Source organism: Nicotiana tomentosiformis, chromosome 4 (assembly GCF_000390325.3).
Source record: "Nicotiana tomentosiformis chromosome 4, ASM39032v3, whole genome shotgun sequence".
Lineage (NCBI taxonomy): Eukaryota > Viridiplantae > Streptophyta > Magnoliopsida > Solanales > Solanaceae > Nicotiana > Nicotiana tomentosiformis.
The window spans coordinates 24184304-24210520 of record NC_090815.1 but is presented as its reverse complement, the minus strand read 5'-3'; the positions used below and the strand labels follow the sequence as shown (position 1 = coordinate 24210520).

The window sequence follows — 26217 nt, the reverse complement described above, 5'->3', positions numbered from 1 at the left end:
TTTGTTAGGATCGGGAACCCGAGTAATGCGTAATATAGCCAAACAACGGTATAATGGCAATAACAAAGACAATGGAAGTTGATAACAACGACAATTAAAGTAGATAAAGAAGACACAAATTTAACGTGGTTCGGTCAAAGTGACCTACGTCCACAAGTGGAGAGGAGCAATTTACTATAACAATAAGAGTACAAAAGAGAGTACAAAATTAGAGTAAACACTCTAATTAATTCAAAATACCCTAAGAGAATAACCTCACAAGATCACTCCAAAGAAAGGGTTCACACAAGTGCTTCCCAATACTAACTCTCATACAAAATACTCTTAATAAAGGAAGAAAGGAAGAAACAAGAATTGAAGACAAGTCTTGTCGGTGTATCTAAAATGAACTAATGGCCTTCCCTTTTATAGGCAAAAAAGTCTTGACCTCTTAGGTGTAAAAGAAGAGATACAACTTGTGCAAATGATATCCAACACACAATGCAATATTTTTGGGTCCCAAAGAATATTGCCAACAAAGTTTACACTTTGCAAAGATGCTTATGCTTACGTGAGATGGACTTCATTTGATAAAATAATGGCCATATTATATATATATATATATATATATATATATATATATATATATATATATATATGTGCAAAATAATTTTTCGACATTGAGTCCTAGTTTCGCCCCTGATCACACAAAACGCACGAGCTGGGTGAAAATTAAACTAAGGAAAAAAGAAGTGGGAGGAAGAAGAAAACAGCAAAGTAAAGTCATGTCTTAATTATATTCCAGAAAATTCCTTGCTATTCTGGGTAGGACCAGAACTGCAACACCTGGATTTTCACTTTCGCATCTGGAATTTGGAATCTTTCTTTATTGTCTTAATTTTATTTTCATCTCTCTTTTACCTTTTTCTGTAATTTAGTTTGTTTGACATTATTTAATAGAATTAAAGCTTGTTGCTGGATCTGGAGTACTTTGTTTTTTTCTTAAAAAGAATTTATTGTAATCAGCTTCCAAGGACAAAGAAACAAACGAAAAAACTCCCGAGGACCAAGCCTGTTGTCCTCGAAAAGAACGCAATGAAACCAAAAAATGAAAAAGGAAAGGTGTATTTGGTATGACGAAGGATATATATATTTTACCGTAGATGTTTAACATGAGCAAGTTATTGTGTCGTAGACCGCAAGGATCGGCTGAGTGAGTGGTTTTCCTTATAGAAGAATGAGATTCCTTTTACCAAAAGCTTCCTCATAACTCGTCGCATCGGGCTTGTCTAGTACGATTTACATGATCTTATGTGTGGTTTGTGAGATATTACACAATAAGCAGATTACTTAGTGCGCACCCAAACGAATTTCACCCCAAACTTTGTAAAAAAGTTATTATGTCGCATTCGAATTGACTGAAGTCATTTTACAAAGAAAATATTGTGCATTAAATGGACGAAAATGACTTCTTACAAGGAGAAGTTATTCTTCTTGTAACTTAACTACCTTTAACTTTTAGTTTCATATCGCTTCAACTAATAATTAAATATTATAATTAGTCTTTATTTTTTGAGAATGTTACACAATATTTTCAATTTGCGTAATATCTATATATACTTATTTAATAAAAAATTTGACAAAGCAGTATCACGTGACATCACTTGCCGCAAGATGTATTCGCCTCTGATCTCGAGTCGGTACATTGTATTTCTCCCTTCACTAAGGAAGAGAGAAAAAAAAAACACTGACAATATTATGATTCTGCGTTATCTCATTCCTGAAAGAAAAAACACACACACACAATTAAGGTAGTGACAGTAAAGTTTAAGTCAGTGGATGCTTCTTACTTTTCTTTTCTTATTATTATGTTTTTGGTGGGCTCATAGTTCACCGCCTAAAAAATATTAGATTTAAAACGTTGAAGCAACAATCGCAAAAGCAACTTAATTATTTGGCTTGAAAGTTAAAGCATCAATCTAATAAAGCAACAAAAAACATTATTTGCTTTATGAAGAAATAACGTATTTGTACTTCCTTTTGTTCTTGCCGCCTTTGCCCTTTAGCTTTACAAGAAACTTCCGTGAAGCATTAACGAAGAAAAATGCGTCGTCTGTGTGGGGTCCCTGAGAAATAAGGACTTGAAAATGTTGAGTCTTGAATGATCTCATATTGTTATATTTTAGGTATTGCAACGTAGAGTTTGGTTTACGAGTGATCTCATTGTTCGTGCATTTCTGTTATTGCATGCATGTGTATATATAGCTTGGTTTACATATGGCATCATTCTCTTGTGAAGATCATTTTTTGACCGCTTTACATATACCTCAACTATTCTATCGGATATATATTCTTTCATTAGCACAAGTGTCGAGTAACTCTAAGGCAGATAGCATAACAGTTTACAAGGGCGGGTTAACCACATTAGGGGCCTAAAGCCAGAGTTTAATGGAGGTCTTAAACTTAAAAAGAAAATCTTAATTTATTTGAAGTCTATTTTTTTAGCTTTGTGAGATTCAAAATTATTTTTTATTACAATCGATTTCTTCTAATTATTCTTTTTAAATTGATAATATAGCTAATCCATTTAATATTTCTTGAGACATTGTTGATCTTAGGTAAGTCTAAATCATTTAACATTTTTAATTTAAAAAATAAATCTAAATTATCAATATTAGAGTGACTATTATGTTTTAACGAACATTGAAGAGCACACGCTTCAAATTGTTTAAATCTATTCTGAAGTGAGACTTCGTTTGGTCTACTATAGATAAGAAGTATTGAACTTTAAAAAAAAAAATCTTCAAGAGACTCTGTGACTATCAACATAGTACTAATCAGTTTTTTCTTTCTATAAATTATACCATTATTATCAAGTCCAATTTCTATATTTCAGTGGTGAAAAATAATCTTTTTTTTTGTTGAGCAATGTAATGAGTAATAAGAACCTTCAAATCAATTAATGTTGTTCAACAACAATAGTTGAGGCATTAGCATAAGAACTAAGGCATGAAAAATGAGAAAGAAACTGAATTTACTTACGATGGTGTTGCACTCCCCATTTTATACTTTAAGGAGTCATTTGGTACGCAGACTAAATTATCTTGGAATTATAATTCAGGAGTAATTTATACCACATGAGAGATGGGATAAAATAATCTCATATTTGACTTTTTGGTTTAGTGCAATTTTTCGGTTCGGTTTGAACACCCACCCCTATCACTAACGATTGAACTCAAAAGTGATTCTCTACAAATCTTTTTTTAAACAAATCCCACGTCGAAATGTGTGGGCAAAGTAATTAGTGCGTATAAAAAAGACAAGTTCAAGATTAAACCGTGAAGCGTATTTTGAGTTAAAGCCCAAGCTAACAAAACCATGAAACAATAGACTGGGCCGCTACAGTGGCAAAATAATTGGTATATTATCATTTTTAGCCCGCACCAGAAACTATTTATATTTGATAGCCGAAAAAGTGTATAAAACTTGTATATATTTTTTGTATATAACATACAGAATGTATCTATATACAAAAAATATACAGATTTTATACTTTTTTCGGTTATTATTTTTATAGCGGCTATACAATGTTATTTTTCCAAAATAATTGGACCTTAATTGCAAATTTACATATGGCGTAAAAATGACGCCGGCTGGCCACTTTTTGGTTCATTTCTTAATGTTCCGCCACTGTATGAAACACAGCTAGTTTTTCATTGGAAAGTAACAGAGGCCAGAGACAGAGACCCACTTCTTTATCTTCTCTTGCTTTCTTGAACTCCAAGTTTCTACTTCTACAAAAGCAAGACTTCTCCCTTAAGTTTCTACTCCTACGAGTGAAACCCCAAGATAGTACTATCATAGAGTTGAAAATTGTATGTGAAACTTCAGCACAGTATGGTAGAGTTGGAACTACGTTGGAGACGGGGGCGGCTCAAGTGCATGTGGGACCTGAGACCAAAGTTTAGTATGAGGCCTAAGTATTTATAAGAACGTTATAATTGTTATAAATAGAATTGTATTTAAGGTGAATTTCTATATTTTAGAGAGATTTTAGGGATTATTATTTGTTGGCTATAAATAGAAGGGTTCTATTCTATTGTAAATCATCCCAAATCAATAAGAATTCTCGCTCTACATTTCTCTGCAATACTTTCTTTCTTCTTTTAATATTTCATTACACGTTATCAGCACAAGACTCTACCGTCTCAAGAAACTTTTTGAGAAGACTAATGTATAATTTTTCTCATCTTTTAACTATGACTGATATTATTGTATACGGTCGAAATAGATTTCGGCCTTAGCACGTCCGATCGAGTTCAAACGATGATCTATCAAAGTAAGATCCCGAAGGTGGAACAAACTAACCTCGAACCCGGGGAGGCCGATCCGTGTCGAGTTCGATATCATTATCAAGCTCGAATCGAAATCGAACCATGAGGCAGAATAGATCTATCATGCTCATAATTTAGAGACCAACCAACATTGACCTCGAATCAATTCGAGGGCTCGAGCCAGGATCGGGCTCGAACCAAGATCAAGAGCTCGAGTCGAAATCAAGCTCAAACCAAAATCGAGGGTTCTAAGCAAGATCGAGCTCGCAGACAAAAGCCGTTGCAATCCCACTAGAGAGAATCTTGGCAGAAATTGTGAAAAAGCTGACTTATCATGGGTCTCCCACTCAATGTTTATTTTATTATGCTTAGAGCCAAATCCCTCCACTATAAAAGGGCTTGGTTACCATTTCTGTAAAACAAGTTTTCTCAGGCTTACATTGTAATAAAAGAGCTATATTCTTCTACAGTAAAGAATCGCTCTTTTAGATTTCTTAGATTGATTCTATTTGTTGAATCCTAAGATTCATTGTTCCTGACAACCTTATCTATTTCTCATTCTCTGCGATCTATATTTATATTTCTATTTATCCTTATATTTTGTGTTAAGTTACGCCACATATCCTCGGAACAACGTATAAATTCAACTCTATCCATTTTTCGCGTAAACAGTTTTGCGCCCACTGTGGGACCGAGGATAACAGTGGTTATTTGATACAAATCTGAAAACACACGCCATTGTGCTTTGCGCTTATTTCCGAAAACATCTTGAATTTCGGATCTGCTACGAATAACCACCAATCAAATGGCTTCACCGAAAGCCCACCACTACTTCACACTCCAAAAATAGACGAAAAACTTTGTTTGTACTTGGCAGTATCGGAAGTCGCCGTAAGCGGTGTTCTAGTTCGAGAAGAGCAAGGTACGCAATTCGCCGTTTATTATACGAGTCGAACCTTAGGAGAAGCGGAAACTAGATATCCGCTCCTAGAAAAATTGGCACTTGCACTGATAAGTACCTCAAGAAAGTTAAGGTCGTACTTTCAATGTCATCCCATATGTGTGTTAACCACCTACCCGCTTTGTAATATTTTGTACAAACCCGAGTTATCAGACCGACTGGCCAAATGGGATGTCGAACTCAGTGGGTACGATATCGAATATCAACCCCGTACGACCATCAAGTCTCAAATTTTAGCAGACTTCGTGGCCGATCATTCACGCCAACCCTCGTACCCGAAGTCGAAAAAGAACTCCTGTTGAAATCAGGTACATCATCGGGGGTATGGATCCTTTTTACGGACGGGGCTTCGAACGTGAAAGGGTCCGAGCTGGGCATAGTTTTGAAACCACCCACGGGTTACACTATTAGGCAATCTATTAAAATTATCAGGTTGACTAACAACGAGGCCGAGTATGAAGCCATGATTGCAGGTCTCGAGCTAGCTAGAAACTTGGGAGCAAAAGTCATTAAAGCCAATTGCGACTCCTTGCTGGTGGTAAGTCAAGTAAACAAAACCTTCGAAGTTCGAGAAGGTAGAATGCAAAGAATAATGAGGCCGATGCGCTTGTGAATTTGGGGTCGTCGGTTGAGGTAGATGACTCGGACTCGGGGAATGTTGTTCAACTTTCGAGATCGGTAATCGAAGAAGGTTGCGCCGAAATAAATTCTACAAGCTTAATCTGGGATTGGAGAAACAAGTATATTGAATACTTGAAGAGCGGGAAACTCCCATCGGACCCTAAAGATTCCAGAACCCTACGGACTAAAGCTGCTCGATTCACGTTGGCTTCGGACGGAATGTTGTACCGAAGAATATTCGATGGACCGTTGGCAGTATGCTTGGGTCCGGGAGATACCGATTATATCCTACGGAAAGTGCACGAGGGTACTTACGGGAATCACTCTGGAGCCGATACATTAGTTCAAAAAATAATCAGAGCAGGGTATTATTGGATCGATATGGGCAAAGATACGAAGGAATTTGTTCGTAAATGTGACAAATGTCAAAGGTTTGCACCGATGATCCACCAACCCGGAGAGCAACTCCACTCAATCCTATCCCCATGGCCATTCATGAAGTGGGGAATGGATATCGTCGGCCCTCTTCCATCGACCCCAGGTAAAGCCAAATTCATTTTATTTATGACTGATTATTTTTCTAAATGGGTTGAAGCGCAGGCGTTCGAGAAAATAAGAGAGAAAGAAGTTATAGACTTTATTTGGGATCATATCATATGCCGATTCGGGATACCCGCCGAAATAGTGTGTGACAATGGAAAACAATTCGTTGGCAGCAAAGTAACAAGATTCCTCGAAGACCATAAGATAAGAAGGATATTATCGATGCCATACCACCCCAGTGGGAATGGGCAGGCCGAATCAACGAACAAAACTGTCATTCAAAACTTAAAGAAGAGGTTGAACGACGCTAAAGGAAAATGGAGAGAAATCCAACCCGAAGTCCTTTGGGCATATCGGACGACGTCAAAATCCAGTACGGGGGCGACCCCATTCTCCTTAGTATATGGGTCCGAAGCATTGATACCAGTCGAAGTTGGTGAATCCAGTGCCAGATTTCGATTCGTGAAGGAAGAATCAAATAACGAGGCTATGAATACCAGCCTTGAACTATCGGACGAAAGACGAGAAGCTGCTCTCGTCCAATTGGCCGCCCAAAAGCAACGAATCGAAAGATATTATAATCGAAGAACCAAGCTCCGCCATTTCAAGCCTGGGGACTTAGTGTTAAGAAAAATTACCATCAATACCCGAAATCCGAACGAAGGAAAACTAGGATCGAATTGGGAAGGACCATATCAGGTGCTCGAGAACATCGGAAAGGGATCGTACAGGCTCGGCATTATAAATGCCAAACAGCTATCAAGTAGCTGGAATGTATCACATCTAAAACGGTACTACTGCTAAGGTACGACCTTTCCATATTCATTTATATTTCAAAACTGACCCCTGCAGAAGTTCGAACAAGGGCTAAGATGGATCTCTCGCTTGAAGGCACGCGTTGCACTCTTTTTCCCTTAGACCGATTTTATCCCAAATGGGTTTTTCGGCAAGATTTTTAATAAGGTAACCATTGATCGTGCAGAATTTACAACAATATCCGAGGCCTCGCAAGAAAGTTATTTCACAACAACAGGGTTCCAATAGGAAAAATTGTAAGAGCCAAATGGTCGAAGCGAACCATGCTCATATAGATTGGCCCGAACCCAGGCGTGTAATAACGTGCGAAGAAAGTTCTCTTCTTTATCGGCATCTTATATCCAAGGAAAATTCCTCTATTTTGAGATTTATTATGCAATCAGAATTAAGATAAACTCGACCACTAAGCCTACGGGCTACTTTTATTTCGAGTTCGAGCAAACACTCACTCGACCATTACACCTACGGGCTATATTACTTCGAGTTCGAATCATTCACTCGACTAAGCCTACGGGCTACTTTTATTTTGAGTTCGAGCAAACACTCACTCGACCATTACGCCTATGGGCTACATTACTTCGAGTTCGAATCATTCACTCGACTAAGCCTACGGGCTACTTTTATTTCTAGTTCGAGCAAACACTCACTCGACCATTACGCCTACGGGCTACATTACTTCGAGTTCGAATCATTCACTCGACTAAGCCTAAGGGCTACTTTTATTTTGAGTTCGAGCAAACACTCACTCGACCATTACGCCTGCGGGCTACATTACTTCGAGTTCGAATCATTCACTCGACTAAGCCTACGGGCTACTTTTATTTTAAGTTCGAGCAAACACTCACTCAACCATTACGCCTACGAGCTACATTACTTCGAGTTCGAATCATTCACTCGACTAAGCCTACGAGCTGCTTTTATTTCAAGTTTGAGCAAACACTCACTCGACCATTATGCCTACGGGCTACATTACTTCAAGTTCGAATCATTCATTTGACTAAGCCTACCGGCTACTTTTATTTCCAGTTCGAGCAAACACTCACTCGACCATTACGCCTACGGGCTACATTACTTCGAGTTCGAATCATTCACTCGACTAAGCCTATGGGATACTTTTATTTCGAGTTCGAGTAAACACTCACTCGACCATTACGCCTACGGGCTACATTACTTCGAGTTCGAATCATTCACTCGACTAAGCCTACAGGCTACTTTTATTTAGAGTTCGAGCAAACACTCACTCGACCATTACGCCTATGGGCTACATTACTTCGAGTTCGAATCATTCACTCGATTAAGCCTACGGGCTACTTTTATTTCAAGTTCGAGCAAATACTCACTCGACCATTACGCCTACGGACTATATTACTTCGAGTTCGAGCAAGCACTCACTCGACCATTACGCCTACGGGCTATATTTCTTCAAGCTCGAATCATTGACTCAACTAATAAGCCTAAGGTCTACATCGCTCCAAGTTTGAGTAAGCGCTCGCTCGGTTACAGAGGCTATCGTTCTGGTATCAAGCCCATAGGCTTTCAAAAGCATCATTACCTGCTTAGAAAAATCGGTCTGATCTCGATAAGCCTTGGCCAACTCAGATCGGAGGTCTTTTATTTCCTCTTCTCTCTGCCCTAAGGAAAGTCTAAGGGAGTTCCTCTCATCAGTATCCCGTTATAGGTCGGCCTCGTATCGATGTAGCTCATTTTAGGATCGAGAACATTATTCTCGATGAACTGCCGCTGCCTACAAAGAAACAAGAAGCAAAGTTAACGAAAAATGAACATAAAGATAGTACCGACAAAATAATTTTAAAAGCTCACCTGATTCAAAGCCTGCCGCAATCCGTGAAAAAGATCCGATTCATCACCAGCACCGGCAACGTCCTCAATGCCAGTAAACAGGTCACGAAAGGGATCTTCTTCATCGTGAGGCCTATCTAGATCGAGGGTTCCCAGAGCTTGAGCATCCCGAATCACCCCTGTGGAAAAAGCAGGAAAGGTAGGCGAATCCTCGATTGTTGCTGCCCCAAATGAATCGCCTGGAGCATTCTCCTCGGTTCGAAGGGGTTCGAGGGCCCCTTTGGTCATATCCCCTGCCCGTTGACTCCAATGAGATGCGTCTTCGATATCCGATAGTTCGGGGACTCTACCCGAATCTTTCTCCGGTATATCCTCAGTTCGAGGCGGAGCCTCATGGAGCATCATCGATCCAGCCGCTGATGAGGCATCGGTGGTTCTCTTAATTCGGACCGCCAGCGCGGACTCATCATTTTCTTCTTCTTCTTCATCTTCATCCCTTAGACGCAGAACGGATTCCACGGTCAAAGGAATGACATTCTTGTTCGGCTTATGAGCCATTCTCTTCTTCGGTTTTGGATCTTCGAGAACGGAGGCTCTTTTCCTTTTATTTTCCTTCACCGGCTTTGGGACAGAGGCCGAAATTTCCTCTTCATTGGACAAGGGCCTCAAAACCACGTATTTACCCAAACCTGCATATGGAAAACCTTAATAAAATATTTTGAAAACCACCTCGTTCGGATCATCAAAGAGTACGAGAAATGAGCTTACCGTGATTTTTGTCCCCCCACCGACCCTTTGACAAATCACGCCATGAGCGCTCGGCGTATGTGGAGGTTGAAACAAGGGCTCGTACCCAGTTCTTGAGATCGGGAACTGCTCCGGGCATCCAGGGAACCGCTATATCACAAAAAGAGGAGTGTCGATGAGAGAATAAATGAAAGAACAAAGTAGAAGTAACAGCAAGATCACACTTACGTATCATATTCCACTCCTCGGGAAAAGGCATCTAGTCCTTACTCGAACGAACCTGCCCATCCAACCCCGGTCCCTGTCCTCGTCAATACTCGAGAACAAAGCCTTGGTAGCCCGACACTGAAGTTTTATTAACCCTCCTCAAAAAAGTCGAGAAGTTTTATTAATCCTCCACGAAAAAGTCGAGGACGGTATAATCGGATAAGATGGTCAAGAGTGAACGGCATCCCCTCGATTTTGCTTACGAAATATCGGATCAGGATAATGATCCGCCAAAAAGAAGGGTGGACCTGGCCTAGGGTTATTTGGTATTGACAACAAAAATCAATGATAACGGAATCGAGGGGACCCAACGTGAAAGGATAAGAATACACATTCAAAAAACCCCTCACGTGCGAAGTGATATCTTCGTCAGAAGAAGGAATTATTATTTCTTTTTATCCCAATTGCAATCTTTCTTTAGCTGTTGGAGGTGCTTCTCGGTTATCGAACATATATACCTCGATACCGGTTCACATCAACCAGGCACCGATGATCCTTTATCGACCTTGAAATCAGAAGTAAGGACGCACGCCCCAGGAACGCACTCCTCAGGCCGTGGTTCTGCCGGCGTATCATCGGCGGCACACTGTGAAGACGAATTTTTCTCTTTTGGAGGGATGGTTTGTGACGTTTTTGCCATTTTCGAGTTCAGAAGCAAGGATGCCAAAAATTTGGTAAAATTGAGGAGGGGCTTTTGCAGAAAGAAATCACAGATTTACTGGTAAGTTGGAGAGTACGAAGAAGAACTTGGGAAATTTGGAAGATAGAAGATGTAAAAGTGGTCAAAGATAAAAGAAAGGGTTATTTATAGGTTCAAGCGATGGCGGTTCAGTATCAACGGTGGCCGACCACCGCCTGACATGCACTAAATGCCTTGAAAGACTAAACCGACGGGACAGCTATCAGATGCGTCATGGTCGAACCCGATGAAAACGACAGGTTATAATCTGATCGAGCCGTTAAAAAATCATATCGTTTCTCGCCACATTCTTTCTGAGAAACGAAGGGACTATCTGTATACGGTCGAAATAAATTTCGGCCTTAGCATGTCCGATCGAGTTCGAACGATGATCTATCGAAGTAAGATCCCGAAGGTGGAACAAACTAACCTCGAATCGGGGAGGCCGATCCGTGTCGAGTTCGATATCATTATCAAGCTCGAATCGAAATCGAACCATGAGGCAGAGTAGATTTATCATGCTGATAATCCAGAGACCAACTAATATTGACCTCGAATCAATTCGAGGGCTCGAGCCAGGATCGGGCTCGAACCAAGATCAAGAGCTCGAGTCGAAATCAAGCTCAAACCAAAGCCGTTGCAATCCCACTAGAGAGAATCTTGGCAGAAATTGTGAAAAAGCTGACTTATCATGGGTCTCCCACTGAATATTTATTTTATTATGCTTAGAGCCAAATCCCTCCACTATAAAAGGGCTTGGTTACCATTTCTGTAAAACAAGTTTTCTCAGGCTTACATTGTAATAAAAGCGCTATATTCTTCTACAGTAAAGAATCGTTCTTTCAGATTTCTTAGATTGATTCTATTTGTTGAATCCTAAGATTCATTGTTCCTGACAACCTTATCTATTTCTCATTCTCTGCAATCTATATTTACATTTCTATTTATCCTTATATTTTGTGTTAAGTTACGTCACATATCCTCGGAACTACGTATAAATTCAACTCTATCCATTTTTCGGGTAAACAATTATGAAATGAAAGTTTGATGCCCTTGAAATTTCGGGTAAGAACTATATGACATGGGTGTTGGATGCGGAAATTCATTTAGATGCAATGGGTCTTGGAGACGCCATCAAAGATAAAAATAAAGCATCTACCCAATACCGTGCTAGGGCTTGATTTTCTTGCGCCATCACCTTGATGAAGGGTTGAACATAGAATATCTGACAGTCAAGTCAAAAATCCATTTGTTTTGTGGAATGGCTTAAAGGAAAGATATGACAACTTAAAGTTGGTCACTCTTCCACAAGCACGATATGATTAGGCTCATCTGAAACTCCAAGACTTTAAGTCTGTTTCTGAATATAATTCTGCGATGTTTAGAATTACTTCTAAATTGAAAATCTGTGGAGATAGTATCACTGACTATGATATGCTTGAAAAAACGTTCACAACGCTTCATGCCTCCAATATGGTCTTGCAACAGCAGTACCGAGAGAAAGGTTTCAAGAAGTAGTCTGAGTTGATTTCTCTCCTTGTGGCTTAACGAAACAACGACTTGCTTTATGACAAATCACGAAAATTGACCCACTGGATCTACACCATTATCTGAAGTGGATAAGGTGTATTCCCATTATGCTAAGCATGAAAAAGGTCGTGGCACTGTTCGTGGTCGTGGCCAAGGAAGAAATTTTCCTAGTGTTAATCATCCCCCAAAGAAAAATAACCACGAAAAGTGGAAAGGGAAAGATGAGAAGACAAAGGGTTCAGAAACTGAATGCTATCGTTGCGATGGAAAAGGGCATTGAGCAAATATTTGTCGTACACCAAGATATTTGGTTGAGCTTTATCAAGCATCTCTAAAGAATAAAGGTCCTGAAGCTAATTTTGTTTATGACAATGAATTTGACATCACCCACTTGGATGTGGCAGACTTTTTTGAGTACCGTGATGGAAAAATATACAACTTGATTGGTGATGGATCCGTGGTTAAAGATGATTGAGCAGTTTGATTTTTATTTTTACCTATTCGTAGTAGCTAGTGAATAAATATTATGTAATCACAGTTCTTTACATGAGTAGTAGTCATTAGTATCAATTAATTTAATTTAATTTGTTTTATGAAATAGTGTTAGTTGTTTTGATTAAATATATTTCTAGTATTTGTTTTGAACAATATTTCAGTTTGGTTAGTTTTCAAGGATTAACATATTTTTTATTAAAGTAACATTGTGATGTGAAGAGAATATTTAGTTACTGGTTTTGGACAGAAAAGGTACGAATGTATAGATTGTTACTGGCAACCGGCAACTGGCAAGAACATTCGCCAACAAAAGCAAATGTTTTTTTTTTTGTTACCTAGATTTGACGGCTTTCATTCTTTGGTTTGTTGAATGGACAACCAAATCATCTTAGTTAATTTCCACAAGTGCACGTTTGCTATTTAACAAAAGAAAGTAATATGATTGTCTTGTCACCATGTCGCTACTAATAATAAGTCAATATTGCTAACTATCCGGTCTATGAATTTTTGTTATGAATCTTAGTAGTGAGTTAGGATATATAGACTATTAAAGATAGCCTAATTGAGCAAACCCATGTAGTACATGAAAGCATATCCTAATTTTACTGTTTATGTTTAATGGTGCAAAATACTAATGTATATTTGTATATTTTTTTTGTATGTCACACCATGGGAAGCAAATATGAATATCTCTCAAAGCAATTTTGGATCAAAGTTCAATTGTAAAAATATTTGTTTAGTTGATTCATGTACGACACATACAATATTCAAAGAGAAAAAAATATTTCTCTCATTTAAGTATGTGTAAGGCAGATGTTACTACAATTTCAGATAGTAATAATCTAATTGAAGGCTCTGGAAGAGCTACTATAACTCTGCCTAGGGGAACAATACTTATCATAGATAATGCAACGTTCTCCTCGAAGTTCAAGAGAAACTTGTTGAGTTTTAAAGATATTCGTCGAAATGGATATCATATTGAGACAATAGATAAGAATAATCTTCAATATCTCATCGTTACCAAGAATGTCTCAGGCCAGAAAAGGGTTATTGAGAAGTTCCCATCTTTATCTTGTGGCCTGTATTGGATAAGAATTAGTGCAATTGAGGCACATTCTATCGTAAATCAAAGGGTTACTGATCCCAATACATTTGTATTTTGGTATGATCGATTGAGACATCCTGGATCAATTATGATGAGACGAATTATAGAGAACTCAAATGGGCATTCATTAAAGAATTTAAAGATTCTTTTAAATAATGAATTTTCTTGTACTTCTTGTTATCAAGGCAAGTTAATCATTAGACCATCACCAACAAAGGTTGGGATTGAGTCCCCTGCATTTTTAGAACGTATACAAGGGGACATTTGCGGACCTATTCACCCACCTAGTGGGTCGTTTAGATATTTTATGGTCTTAATAGATGCATCTTCTAGATGGTCTCATATGTGCCTATTATCATTTCGCAATCTCACGTTTGCAAAATTATTGGCACAAATAATTCGATTACGGGCACAGTTTTTCGATAATCCAATTAAGTCTATTCGACTTGATAATGATACTGAGTTTTCATCCCAAATATTTAATGATTATTGCTTATCAATTGTGATAAAAGTGAAACATCCTGTCGCTCATGTTCACACTCAAAATGGCCTTGCAGAGTCTTTAATTAAACGTCTCCAATTGATAGCAAGATTATTACTCATTAAAATGAGGTTACCCACTTCTGTTTGGGGTCAGGACATTTTGCATGAATCAATGCTAGTTTGTCTCAGACCGACAAATTATTATAAATACTCAACGTTGCAATTAGTTTTGGGTCACGAACCTAATATATCTCATTTAAGAATTTTTGGATGCGCGGTATATGTGCATGTAGCACCGCCATATCGCACCAAAATGGGTCTCCAACGAAGGTTAGGAATATATGTTGGGTTTGAATCGCCCTCCATTATTCGCTACCTCAAAACATTAACGAGAAATTTGTTCACTTCTCGATTTGCAAACTGTCGATTCGATGAGACACTTTTCACAAAATTAGGGGAGAAATTGGTGAAACCAAACGGAAAATTTTGTGAAAAAATCAATCATTGTCTCATCTTGATCCACGTACCTGTATTTGTGAAAAAAAAGGTGCAAAAGATTATTCATTTGCAGAAAATAGCAAATCAAATGCCAGACGCATTTACGGATCTGAAAAAGGATAACAAAATTGCATATCCCTGCAGAGAATGTTCCAATCCGTATTGATGTCCCTGTTGGACAATCTTCTAATGTCATAGCTAATGAGTCAAAATCATGCATAAAGCTTGACAAACCATTGAGTTCTAAGGTTCGAAATCCTAGAGAAATAAAAGAACAAATGATCAAGATGACACTACGAAATAGTCTCATGAAGAAATCCATGATTTAACCAATCCTGAGATTCATGAGGAAATCAATGAGCCTGAGACTTAAGAAAATAAGGAACTATCAATAAATCCAATCGATATTGAGATAGATTTGAATCGATTGGATATAGTGGTGGATTATGTCTTTGCATACATTATGCAAAATAGTGAGGATCTTGAACCTCAATTTGTTGGAGAAAGTCGACAAAGACGTGATTGGCCAAAATAGCAAGAAGCAATCCAATCCGAGTTGGATTCACTTGCGAAACGTGAAGTTTTTGGGCATGTAATCCAAACACCTAATAGTGTTAAGCTTGTTGGCTATAAATGGTTCTTTGTATGTAAAAGGAATGAGAAAAATAAAGTACAAAGATATAAGGCACGCCTTGTTGCACAAGGATTTTCACAAATGCCTGGTGTCGATTATGAAGAGACGTATTCTCCTGTTATGGATGCTATAACGTTCCGTTATCTCATTAGTTTTGATGTCCATGAAAAGCTTAACATGCATTTAATGGATGTGGTTACATCCTACCTTTATAGCTCACTTGAAAATGAGATATACATGAAAATTCCCGAGGGATTTAAAATGCCTGACGCGCATAATTCAAAATCTCGGAAAATATTTTCAATCAAATTACAAAGATCTTTGTATGGTCTAAAGCAATCAGGACGAATATGGTATAACCTTCTTAGTGAGTATTTATTAAAGAAAGCTTATATAAATGTTGTCATTTGTCCATGTATTTTTATAAAGAAAACAACGTCGGAGTTTGTTGTACTTGCCGTATATGTTGATGACATAAAGCTTATTGGAGCTCATACAGAACTCCAAAAGGCAATTGATTATTTAAAGAAGGAATCCGAGATGAAAGATCTCGGAAAGACAAAATTATGTCTCAGTTTGCAAATTCAACATTTGGCAAATGGGATTTTTGTTCATCAATTTGCCTACACAGAAAAGGTATTGAAACGGTTTTACATGGATGGAGCACATCCATTAAGTACTCCGATGGTTGTTCGATCACTTGACGTGAATAAGGATCCGTTCTGACCTCAAGAAAAGAATGAAGAGCTACTTGGTCCTGAAGTACCATCTCTTAGTGCAATTGGTGCACTAATGTATCTTGCTAATACAACAAAGCCTGACATAACTTTTTCAGTTTGCATGTGGAGCCACTGCCATATATTGGCGATCGACTAAGCAATCAATCGTAGCTACTTCATCTAATCATGCTAAGATAATTGTTATTCATGAAGCGAGTCGAGAATGTGTATGGTTGAGGTCAATAATACATCTTATTCGAGACAAATGTGGTTTCTGCTGAAGCAACTGTTAACATTATTTTATAAGCAATATAAGCATTTGGAAAAGAATCATCAAGTCTTTTTATTTGATTGACTATATCGATTAGAGTATTATTTTCTACTTGTACTATTTCTCTTAACACTTTTAATTCGAAAAATAAGTCTAAACCATCAATATCAGAGTGATTGTTATGTTTTAAGGAACATTCAAGATTAAGACAATATTTTTTAAAATTCTCGTCATCTAATGATCTGAATTTTTTTACCACTAAATAGGAAACCAAAGATATTTTCATATACTTCAAACTGTTCAAATCTATTTTGAAGTGAAAAAATGGATTGATCTACTATGTATAAGAAGTAATCAACTCTAAAAGATTCTTCAAGAGACTTTGTGATTTCATTATCAACATTCTCATCAAATTATTTCTTTCTATGTATTACACGTTTATTACGAAATTCAGGTTCTATATTCATCTCAAATACAATTTTCTTAACTGAAATCATAGCATTTGTAAATCCTTCAATCTCAAATGCAGGTTCTAATATTTTTTAGAAAAAGAAATTAGACCTCTTAGTTGATCTATGGCAACATCAATATGCATATCTTTTGATTGTAAACTTTTGCTAACTAAATTAACAGCAAATAATACATCGTACCAAATAGTTATGCCCAATAAAAACTCAAAATTTTCAAGCTCATATGTTGCTAAACAACTTACTTTACTTTTTTTTTTGGATCGTCCCTAACTTCTACTAATTTTATTAAAGTATCTCTTATTTGTGAACCCTGAAATCTTATTGCTTTAATACTTTCAATACGACTTTCCCAACATGTTTCTACTATTTTTAAGTACGTCAAATCTTTACTTTATTAATATATCTAAAAGGTTTTCTTTCCTTTTATATGAAAAGTACAAAAGTATTATATATATATATATATATATATATATATATATATATATATATATATATATATATATTTTTTTAAACTTATAAACCTATAAAATATATTATTCCTAAAAAATGAGGCCCCAAAAGTCACTTGCCTTACCCCCGTACACTTTTAGAGCCGGCTCTGGTTGGAGGTCTACCATTAAAACCCAGCACACTAATTCAAACTTCCGCACATTATGTGAGGAGGTTCCAACTCCAGCGTACATACAAGGAATTCCACCACCAATAGTAATACAATCCACTTGGAAAAGTTCTAAACTCTATAGGGAATTTTCAAATTGTGCTGAAATTTCACACGTAGCATTTCTTCAAATATGGCATCTATTTCTCCCTGAACAAAATAGATGGCGTTTCCAAAAAGTTCAATATTAATTAGTAATAGATTTATAATTTTGGAGGTCGAAAATTATGTAACCTAAAAAAGAAAACATCTGGAAAAAGATCGATTATCTATACAAGTCATTACCCTCTAAGCAATGACTCTTCTTCGATAGGATTAGTTCATAACTCAATGATGTTTTTACATTAGTAATGGTTAAAAATACATTGAGGTTAAATTCTGGAGTCTCATATCAAGAGCAGAAGTAGTTTTCAAGAAGCATAAGAAGGCAAAAATAATTTTATATCTAACTTCCCTCAGGCAAGAGATTTGATATCACAAAACATATTGAGTCTTACTCAAGTAATGGACTTAAAAAAAGGAATATTTTACACTAGATACCTGTGAAACAAAATTTTAAAGAACTCATGTTTTACTTTATGTATAGTCATCCACCCTGATTTCTGCTCTCTTTTTCCCCCAAGAGGATGACATAATAAAATTTTCAACAGAATTTCCCGAAGATTGAACTATAATCAAACATCTATTCCTTTGTTGATTTCCTCTTCATTCCAACAGAGTATTTTGATTTATTTTTTATTTTTTTGGGTTGGCGGGGGTAATATTTGAATTAGAAAAACATTACTTGTTGCGGAATTTAAGTGTACAATGTATTTTTATTTTCTTTTTTTGAACTCAAACAAATACTTTTATTAGGCTGAATCAACAACCAATAAGTTTACAATAAAACTAGGAGCAAGTGTACAATGTTACTTTTAGAATCAGACTAACCAAATTTTATAGTGATATCTCATCAAACCGTAAAATCTAGAAAGCCTATAGCTGTTGCCTGTTGGGGACATCCGATAAATAAATGGTTATAAGATTGTTAGCTATAATATAATATTAAATACTAACAAGTCACAAAGTTTATTTTAAAAAAGACTGATAAGAAAAATTCATTGGTCAAAATAAATAATATTTGGCCTTCAAAGTCAAAGTGAATAAGTACTATTGGAATAGAAGAAATTTTTTACACGACAGAAAAACTGGGGTTATTTTGCTAGCTTGTAGAAAGTTAAAAAGTGTGCACATTACCAGGAATACTCTTCAGCAACTAGAATGAAAGTTAGAAGAAATCCACATTTCAAGATCTTTTTCCAGAACATCTAAAGGTTGATATAGGAAGCAAAATAACACTTGGAATCACATAAATATTATTGTTCCAAAATCTACACTGAAGCCATTTCAATACCTTAACATGCTTCACTGAGTATTTGAGGGGCAATCATCGACTCTCTCTTTAAGCGCCATCACTGGTATTCTCAAACAAACTTGAGCATCATTCAGGATATGATTTAAGTCATGAAACTAGTTTGCCTTATTTATACAGTTGGAAAATTGGCATTAAATAGCTGTCCACCCCATAATTAAGGAGGATTCAATAAGAAGTACGAAGCATATACGCGTTGATACATACTAAGACAATGTTTGGAATCATCTAAGTATTAAGATTATATACATTATTACCTTCAGTATTTCATTAAATTACATAATGCAGCATTTCACCACTAAGCCTTTCTGATCCACCCGGCCCTCCTCATTGCCTGACAAAAGAAAGTACAGCCTTGATTCAGACTATCGCATTTTTTTTTTCAACATCCTATTTGACGTAACAACAAAGACCATTACCTAAACTGATCGTATTGAGACATTAAATCAACATGCATCAACATATACTGAGATATAGACATGACAAACTGAATGAAGGGGAAAAATAAATATGCAGACGTGTAGATGCTAACCAATCCTCTTCTCGGAATGCAAATTCTCTTTGGAATAAAATTAAACAAGCAGTGCAACCTAGCTTTTGTTCAGGACGTTGATGCTATGTAAGATACAATTGAGGAACTGTGCAATCTGTAACTATGTTTTGTAGCACTAGGTTAGTGCTCGATCTCCTAATAATAACATTATTTATTACTTATCAAACAATAAAAGGTTAAACAAGCAGTGAAGAAAGATCAACCTTTTTCAATTAAGAAAATAAAAGCATAAAAGATCAACCTAGTGATGACTCACCGTCGGAAGGCTGAGATAGTTTTCGATTTTGGGGAGACATCATTTCCTTTTTCAACTGCATCAATATATCCTCCATTGTGTTTTCCCTCTTCCAATCAGCAAGCATCGGGAAAAGACGTGGCTCTACCTGATAAACGTTCTCACACATAAGACTGTTTTATTAATATCAAACCTAATAAAGTCAAATAGAAAGTAGTACCTACCACACCAGTTTCATAATTTACACAGCTCATGTTAATCCTGGTCTGGAACCTTACACCAGGTGGCTCATCTGGATACTCCTTTCCACAAAATAGTTTCAACTGATAGATCCTACCTTCATGTACAGTCTGTCAAGCATTGCATGTCAGTTAGCGCACATAATATTTTCTCTCATTACTGCCGAAGCCACCATGAGTAGCAAACAATTCTTTTCTTTGTCTTACAAAAATGAGTTAAATACAAGCTAGAGGCACATTTGATCGAAAGGTTGCTGTCTTGATTCCTAATATTGGATTAACGCCATTAAGAACCCTAGAGAGGTTTCCAACAATTACAAAATGGACGTTTTTTTATTTACAAAAGACCGCATTTACTTCAACAAACGGTAAACAGCTAAGAGAATTAAGGTCCTCCAAATTTTATCAACAGCTAACTTGTCGTTGTTACCTCATCAAATTTCATTTTATTACTTAAAATATATCTTTCTGCCCACCTACTGCTGACCTCTTGTTTCTTGTACCACACGTGGTGGTTGAGAATCAAGTTATCCAGAAGTGCAGAGTTGCAGAGTTGCCCAGCTGGAGGCAGGTCTCCATTACTCTGTCATTTTGTACTTTTTCTTCCATTACAATATTTTCAGCTAAAATGCATTGATGCTTCACTTATTTTATATACCCGTGTAGAATAGGTGTGATGTGGTCCTCATGCAAATTCGTCCAACCAACAATTACGCCTCAGTCCCAAATAAGTTGGGGATACATAAAACTTGCCAATTCACGATTAAAGATACATAAAAATTGGCAAATAAAAAAATGTGAGTGCCCATACTGAGTTCATGTAACATAGATTTTCATAAGCATTTGAATTAGAAAGTATGAAGGTTGTGAGATGGAAGGGTATCGCAGTTGGTAGGCAGTACAGCAGTTAAATTTTTATTCAAATAGTATCTCGGTTAATAAGAGGACAACATTGGCCTTGGTGTTGAGGTTAAATGTGTTGGACACCGTCGCACGGGGCTAAAATTGAAACTGAGGTAAGTGCAACATTTTCATATTAGTATCTTATCCAAAGAGTAGACAAGGTATGTTTAGGCTGTGTTACAATGGCAGAATCAGTACACATCAAACACGAATGTCTGTACGGGTATCTGCAGCTTTGCTAATTTTTAGTGTGTACCCAAAAATTCACACCAAGTACTCACTCATGCCCATGTCACACCCATCAAACACCGATATAGTGATATGTCAAACGCAAATGCAGGATTCATGTAATATGATCCACTTTGGTCGTCTTTTCCCTTTTTCCTTTTTTCATTGTGCTAACTCAATTTCATCTATTGGGATTTTCTTTTTTTATTTGATGAAAAGGTAAAGCAAAATTTCATCAGAGCAGGTATCACGCAAGAACTACACAAACATAAATTCAAAAAATTCCTAGTCAAATTGCACAGACAATACCTTCTAGAATGACATTAAGTACGAAAAAGAAAAATTCAAAACAACCAAACACCCAATCAGAAGTGTCGAAACGCCTTGAGGTCAACACCTAGAAAATGTGCCGTTCCCACAGTTTATTCAGTCTGAACTACATTTCCTAAGTTTTTCTTTCTCTCTTCTTGTTCCCCTTTTCTAGACTGTTTCTCGCTCTTCTATATCTGTCCCCCTCATTCTTTATCTATCCCAAAACAAATAACAAGTATTTCAGGTACAGAACTTGCAGGTGAACCCCTAGAAACTTTCCTGCAATTGCAGTCCTTAACTCCTTATTAGTCTTTTCTTTATAACTGTGGTGTCCAGGCCAGCTTGCGCGTACCTCGACTAATTCCACGGGATATCTGCTACCTCCCACCATCAATCGATACTAGGTAACTCTATCCACCTTATTATTCTAGTTTCTGCTATCTACAGTAGGATATCTTTTTATTGTTAGTTTCTGCTATTTACAGTAGGATATGTATGCTACTTTCTACTCTACCATCTTCTTATTCATCAAGTAGTCCGAGTTTAAAGATTGAAGCCCTTCTATGAAAATCCAAGTGTAATTTTCAAAGTTTTTGTGACTCAAGTGTGTCCTTAGTTCCTTAAGGCGGAAACTTAATTATCTTTAGATGTATTCGGAACAAAGTCCGGTATACAAACTTGCTCGTCAAGTCATTAAGTAGCAAAGAAAGTCTAGGCCTCCAACTAATTAAAATTCACTCTTGCACTCTAAGTCATCACTCTTGGCTCCTAACTATTATGTCCTGCTATATGCACTGTATCATTCTTTCTTTAGCAGATTATAAATGGTTATGACTCATATCCAGCATCCTGTTTTTTCGGCAGGACGCCTACTCTCTCTTCTTTCTTTTGCTACTACTCCTACTGCTTACCTTCTACCTTCTTCCTCTTGGACCTGAGTCATTACTATTGCTCCCTAATTATTACATCCTATTACATGAATTATATCATGCTTTCTTCAGAAGATTGTACGAACAGATTTTCTATATGAAAATTCATTATGAGTCAAAATTGACATCCCGTAAGAGGGGATTCCCTCTCTCTCTCCGCCTCTTCAATCTTCCTCCACGGTTTGTTTACCTCCCGCTCCATTTTTTGTTTTTTTGGATCAGTGGTGATAACGGTGGTGTTCGGACAATCTTGTGTGCACCTCGACTATTCAGCCGGGTACTTGCTAGCTCCCACTAACTGAAGTACCAGGTAACTTTGCCTACCGAGGCTTTAGGCACCCTCTTCTTCTTCTTCTTCTTCTTCTTCTTCTTCTTTTTCTACTGCTGCATCCTGTTCAAAATGAATGGACTTGTAGTTGCTCTTTTCTATTTAACCCAAGATACACTTTCTCCAACAAATTAGCATATAGACAAGGCATAATCAGCCCCAAGTCCCCTTTTCCTCAGCAACATCTAAGTGTTATTTTTCGGATAGCCTCCAAAAGGTGTCCAATAGTAAATGCAACATCAAGTCTATAACATAGACGAAGTGCCATAGTCAACAAAGTGAACAGTAGATCAGCCCGAAAAATTTACATTAACAGCAGAAAAGTACCATGAAGGCCTAATTACAGTCACAGCAGTACAGCTCGACAGTTATTGAATAAGCAAGATATATCAATATATCTTATAACTGGAATTCAATTAACTTTAGGTCCCATTTCAATTGGTGATGTGAACTCATAATGTGAAAACCCCTAATGTTAATGTGACAAGTATTTTCATAGAAGTAACTCATATTACTTTGTTAGTCCTCCAACTGGAGTAGTAAGATTTCGAATGACATCTAAATTGACAAGATTTGAAATCCTTTGAAAATGATTTAAAACATACTTTAGATGTCAACACGAGAGCTGCACCTCATTAATTCATACATGCAAAATACGATTTTTATGTGCAACTATATAGATGTCATGTCAAATCACTTGCATTCAAATGGAGCAACAGGAAAACAGCTATTCAAGAGCACAGAAAAAGAAGAGTTACAAGAACAAATGTGAAAGAGCTGAGAAAGAAAGCCTACATTAGGAGGACCAATTATAGTTCCTGTCCATGACTGCATGAACACATCATCCGCGTCATCCATCCCGTAGCTGACAGTTCCATCCCCTATTCCCTTTTCTCCTCTTTCGAGCTCTTCCAATAATCTGAAATTCCTCGGGACTGGACATGAACACAAATACTATCAGGTAAATATTACATAACATGATGATATGGTGTGTGGGATGTAGCACATTAAGAAGGGGCTTCCTCGAAAAAGACTAAAGACAAAGTTACTGAACAATATCATGTTATTGCAATTATAAATGATTAAGTAAGCAGTTTAAAGCCACAAAAGGGGCAGTGTAAGAGTAAATGTCATTATACTGCTTGTCCATTGAACGTTTTAAAGAAAATTAATGTCAATTCAAATAAAGAAAGGCATCCCGGAAGTCTTACAATTTTGTTAATTCTCTTTGAACTCCAAGTAAAGAGGATAAGAACACTTCCATTAGCCTTATATAAATTGAGCTCCAGACAGATTTCTCGTGAAAATAGTTGTTTTTAGAAAGCTAATAAAGATAACTGATTACGTGCTTACCACAATTATCAGCATTGTAGAAAGGTCATGCACGCATGCTAAACAGAAAACTCAAAGTGGGACCTAAATTAGAACCACTGTCATCTCCATAGATGAAGTCCTTAGCCTTTTCATTTTCTACTTTTGAGACTTTTGTAAAGATTGATCCGTAATTGGAGCTTCAGAAGCAATGTTGTTTGACCCATTCGCCCACCACTCTAATCAAACATGACATAACTCAATGTTTAAGTGTTCAGTTCGATTCATTTTGACAACTTCTCTGGTATGGACGAATATAGCTGTTAAGCTTGTTCTTTTTTAATTATATAAAAGCAGTCTGTATTTACAGTTATAGAAAAATCACTTGAAGTCCTGCGATCCCTACTTGTTTTTGCATCATGTTGTCTTACACTAGTTGCGCACCCAACACATTCCAACATTTAACAAAATCTTCTAATGCGGGTGTGTCATAAATCATATTCCCCATCCTTACTTCCACATTTTTCAACATCTACATCTCAGATACACTATCCTCTCTCTGCAGTTAAATTCGGTTTCCAAAAAAGTAAGACACACACACACACAGAGATAAGCATTATAAATCGAGAAAAGAAACTCGAACTGCAGTATAGATTAAGCCCCCATCAGTAGTTTCTTATCCATAGCATTTCGGAAGAAGTAAAGCGCAGCTACATATTACAAAAGAATAGTAACCCTATCAGTAGTTTCTTATCCAGTTTTTGTACAGAACCTCCAAACTTGGCACCAATTCAGCTGACATCTCTTCATCTTAATTGGGCAAACATTTCTGTTAACAAATTCTTCTACTTATCCATAAAAGCTCACACCAAGTTCACCAGATTCATTCAATAGGACAAAAAATTTAAACTTTCTGTGTCGAAAAAGGCAAATAATCATATGCCCACCCACAGCGCACCTATCATAATCTGGGCAAAATCCAAGAAAGAAATCCTACTCCCCAAATACCAAAAAGGGTTTAAACAGCATAAGAAAATACATAAATTGTAAGCACATGAATTCATACAAAAGAAAAAGACTTTCCAGTAACATATAAAAGAGTTATACAAAGATATACAACTAGATTAAGATCAAGTTTACAATTAAAAGAAGAAGAAAAAACTGGAACTTTTAAGATTTTGAAGCTTACCTACAACTTTTGATGATCCTTCTGATCCCATATCTTGCAGCATCCAAAACAGCAAATTAAAGGTTTTTGAGTTAAAAACCCAAAAGGGTATTCCTAAAAAGAGGCAACAAGAGAGAGAGAGAGAGAGAGAGAGAGAGAGAGAGGTGGGGGGAAAAAGGGAGAAACTGGTACCAAAATCAAGACAGCAGCTTTATGGTGTACTATTCACAGTGTGAAGTTACTTTCACAAAGGTTTGAGGATAAGATTCAGGTAAGAGGGAGAAAGATTTAATTCTGTAGTTCATTACTTTAATTATATAAATAATCATGTTCACATAAGATCACTGGGAAAAAAAAAAAAAAAAACATAGAAGATTTGCCGAAAAATATAAGTAAAAATTTAGTAATGTTATGAAAATAATTATATTGTGTATGTCCATTTATTACTCTGTCTTTTCGAAGAAAATTATCTATTTAGTACTCTGTTGAAGTTTATCTACAAGTATCTGATGCAGGGAGGTTGCAAGCAGCTCAATGAAATGATTTGCAACATATTCTTATTAAGCAGGCAGATTGCAATCAGCTCATGAAGAAAAGCTGATTGCAAGAAAAGCCTTGAAGCTGCTTCCTGAAAAGCCTCGCAACTGCTTTATTTCTTGTATAAATAGAGGAATTTTCAGTTCATTATATACATAAGTTTGAAGTTTGAATAATATATTAATCTCTCTCTATACTTATCTTCAGTTTATTTACTTTACAGATTTTATTTTATAAGAAGTAAGATCAGATTCTTTCTATTTAAATTGTAAGTGTGGTAAGAGAGCATTTTCTTGCCAATTAGTTTTATTGTCCATTATAAAAGAAAATTTAATTTATGTTACATCTTTATATATATATATATATATATATATATATATATATATATATATATATATATATATATATATATATATATATATATGTATGTAAAATATCTGAAAATAAAACGTA

General features: G+C 36.6%; 1 protein-coding gene across 1 annotated transcript; it reads right to left on the bottom strand.

The window, feature by feature from the left end:
* Positions 1-19105: 19105 nt before the first annotated feature.
* On the bottom strand, positions 19106-25447 carry LOC104117231 (ubiquitin-conjugating enzyme E2 variant 1B-like). The gene is made up of 5 exons (XM_009628254.4): positions 25249-25447; positions 23544-23683; positions 20034-20159; positions 19831-19957; positions 19106-19355 (listed from the first exon to the last, which is right to left on the bottom strand). Exons 1-5 carry the CDS (start codon positions 25289-25291, stop codon positions 19297-19299), a joined length of 495 nt encoding a protein of 164 aa, XP_009626549.1. The 5' UTR covers positions 25292-25447; the 3' UTR covers positions 19106-19296.
* Between the last annotated feature and the right edge of the window lie 770 nt (positions 25448-26217).

What these genes read in the sequence shown, in the direction of transcription:
- LOC104117231 (XM_009628254.4), bottom strand. Translation starts at nt 25,291, where the DNA reads ATGCTGCAAGATATGGGATCAGAAGGATCATCAAAAGTTGTAG. An exon ending in CTATAATTGGTCCTCCTAAT is followed by an intron (nt 20,160 to 23,543) that starts GTAGGCTTTCTT and finishes AATGCTTGACAG; the next exon opens with ACTGTACATGAAGGTAGGAT. An exon ending in ACTATCTCAGCCTTCCGACG is followed by an intron (nt 19,356 to 19,830) that starts GTGAGTCATCAC and finishes TTCTTTTGTCAG; the next exon opens with GCAATGAGGAGGGCCGGGTG.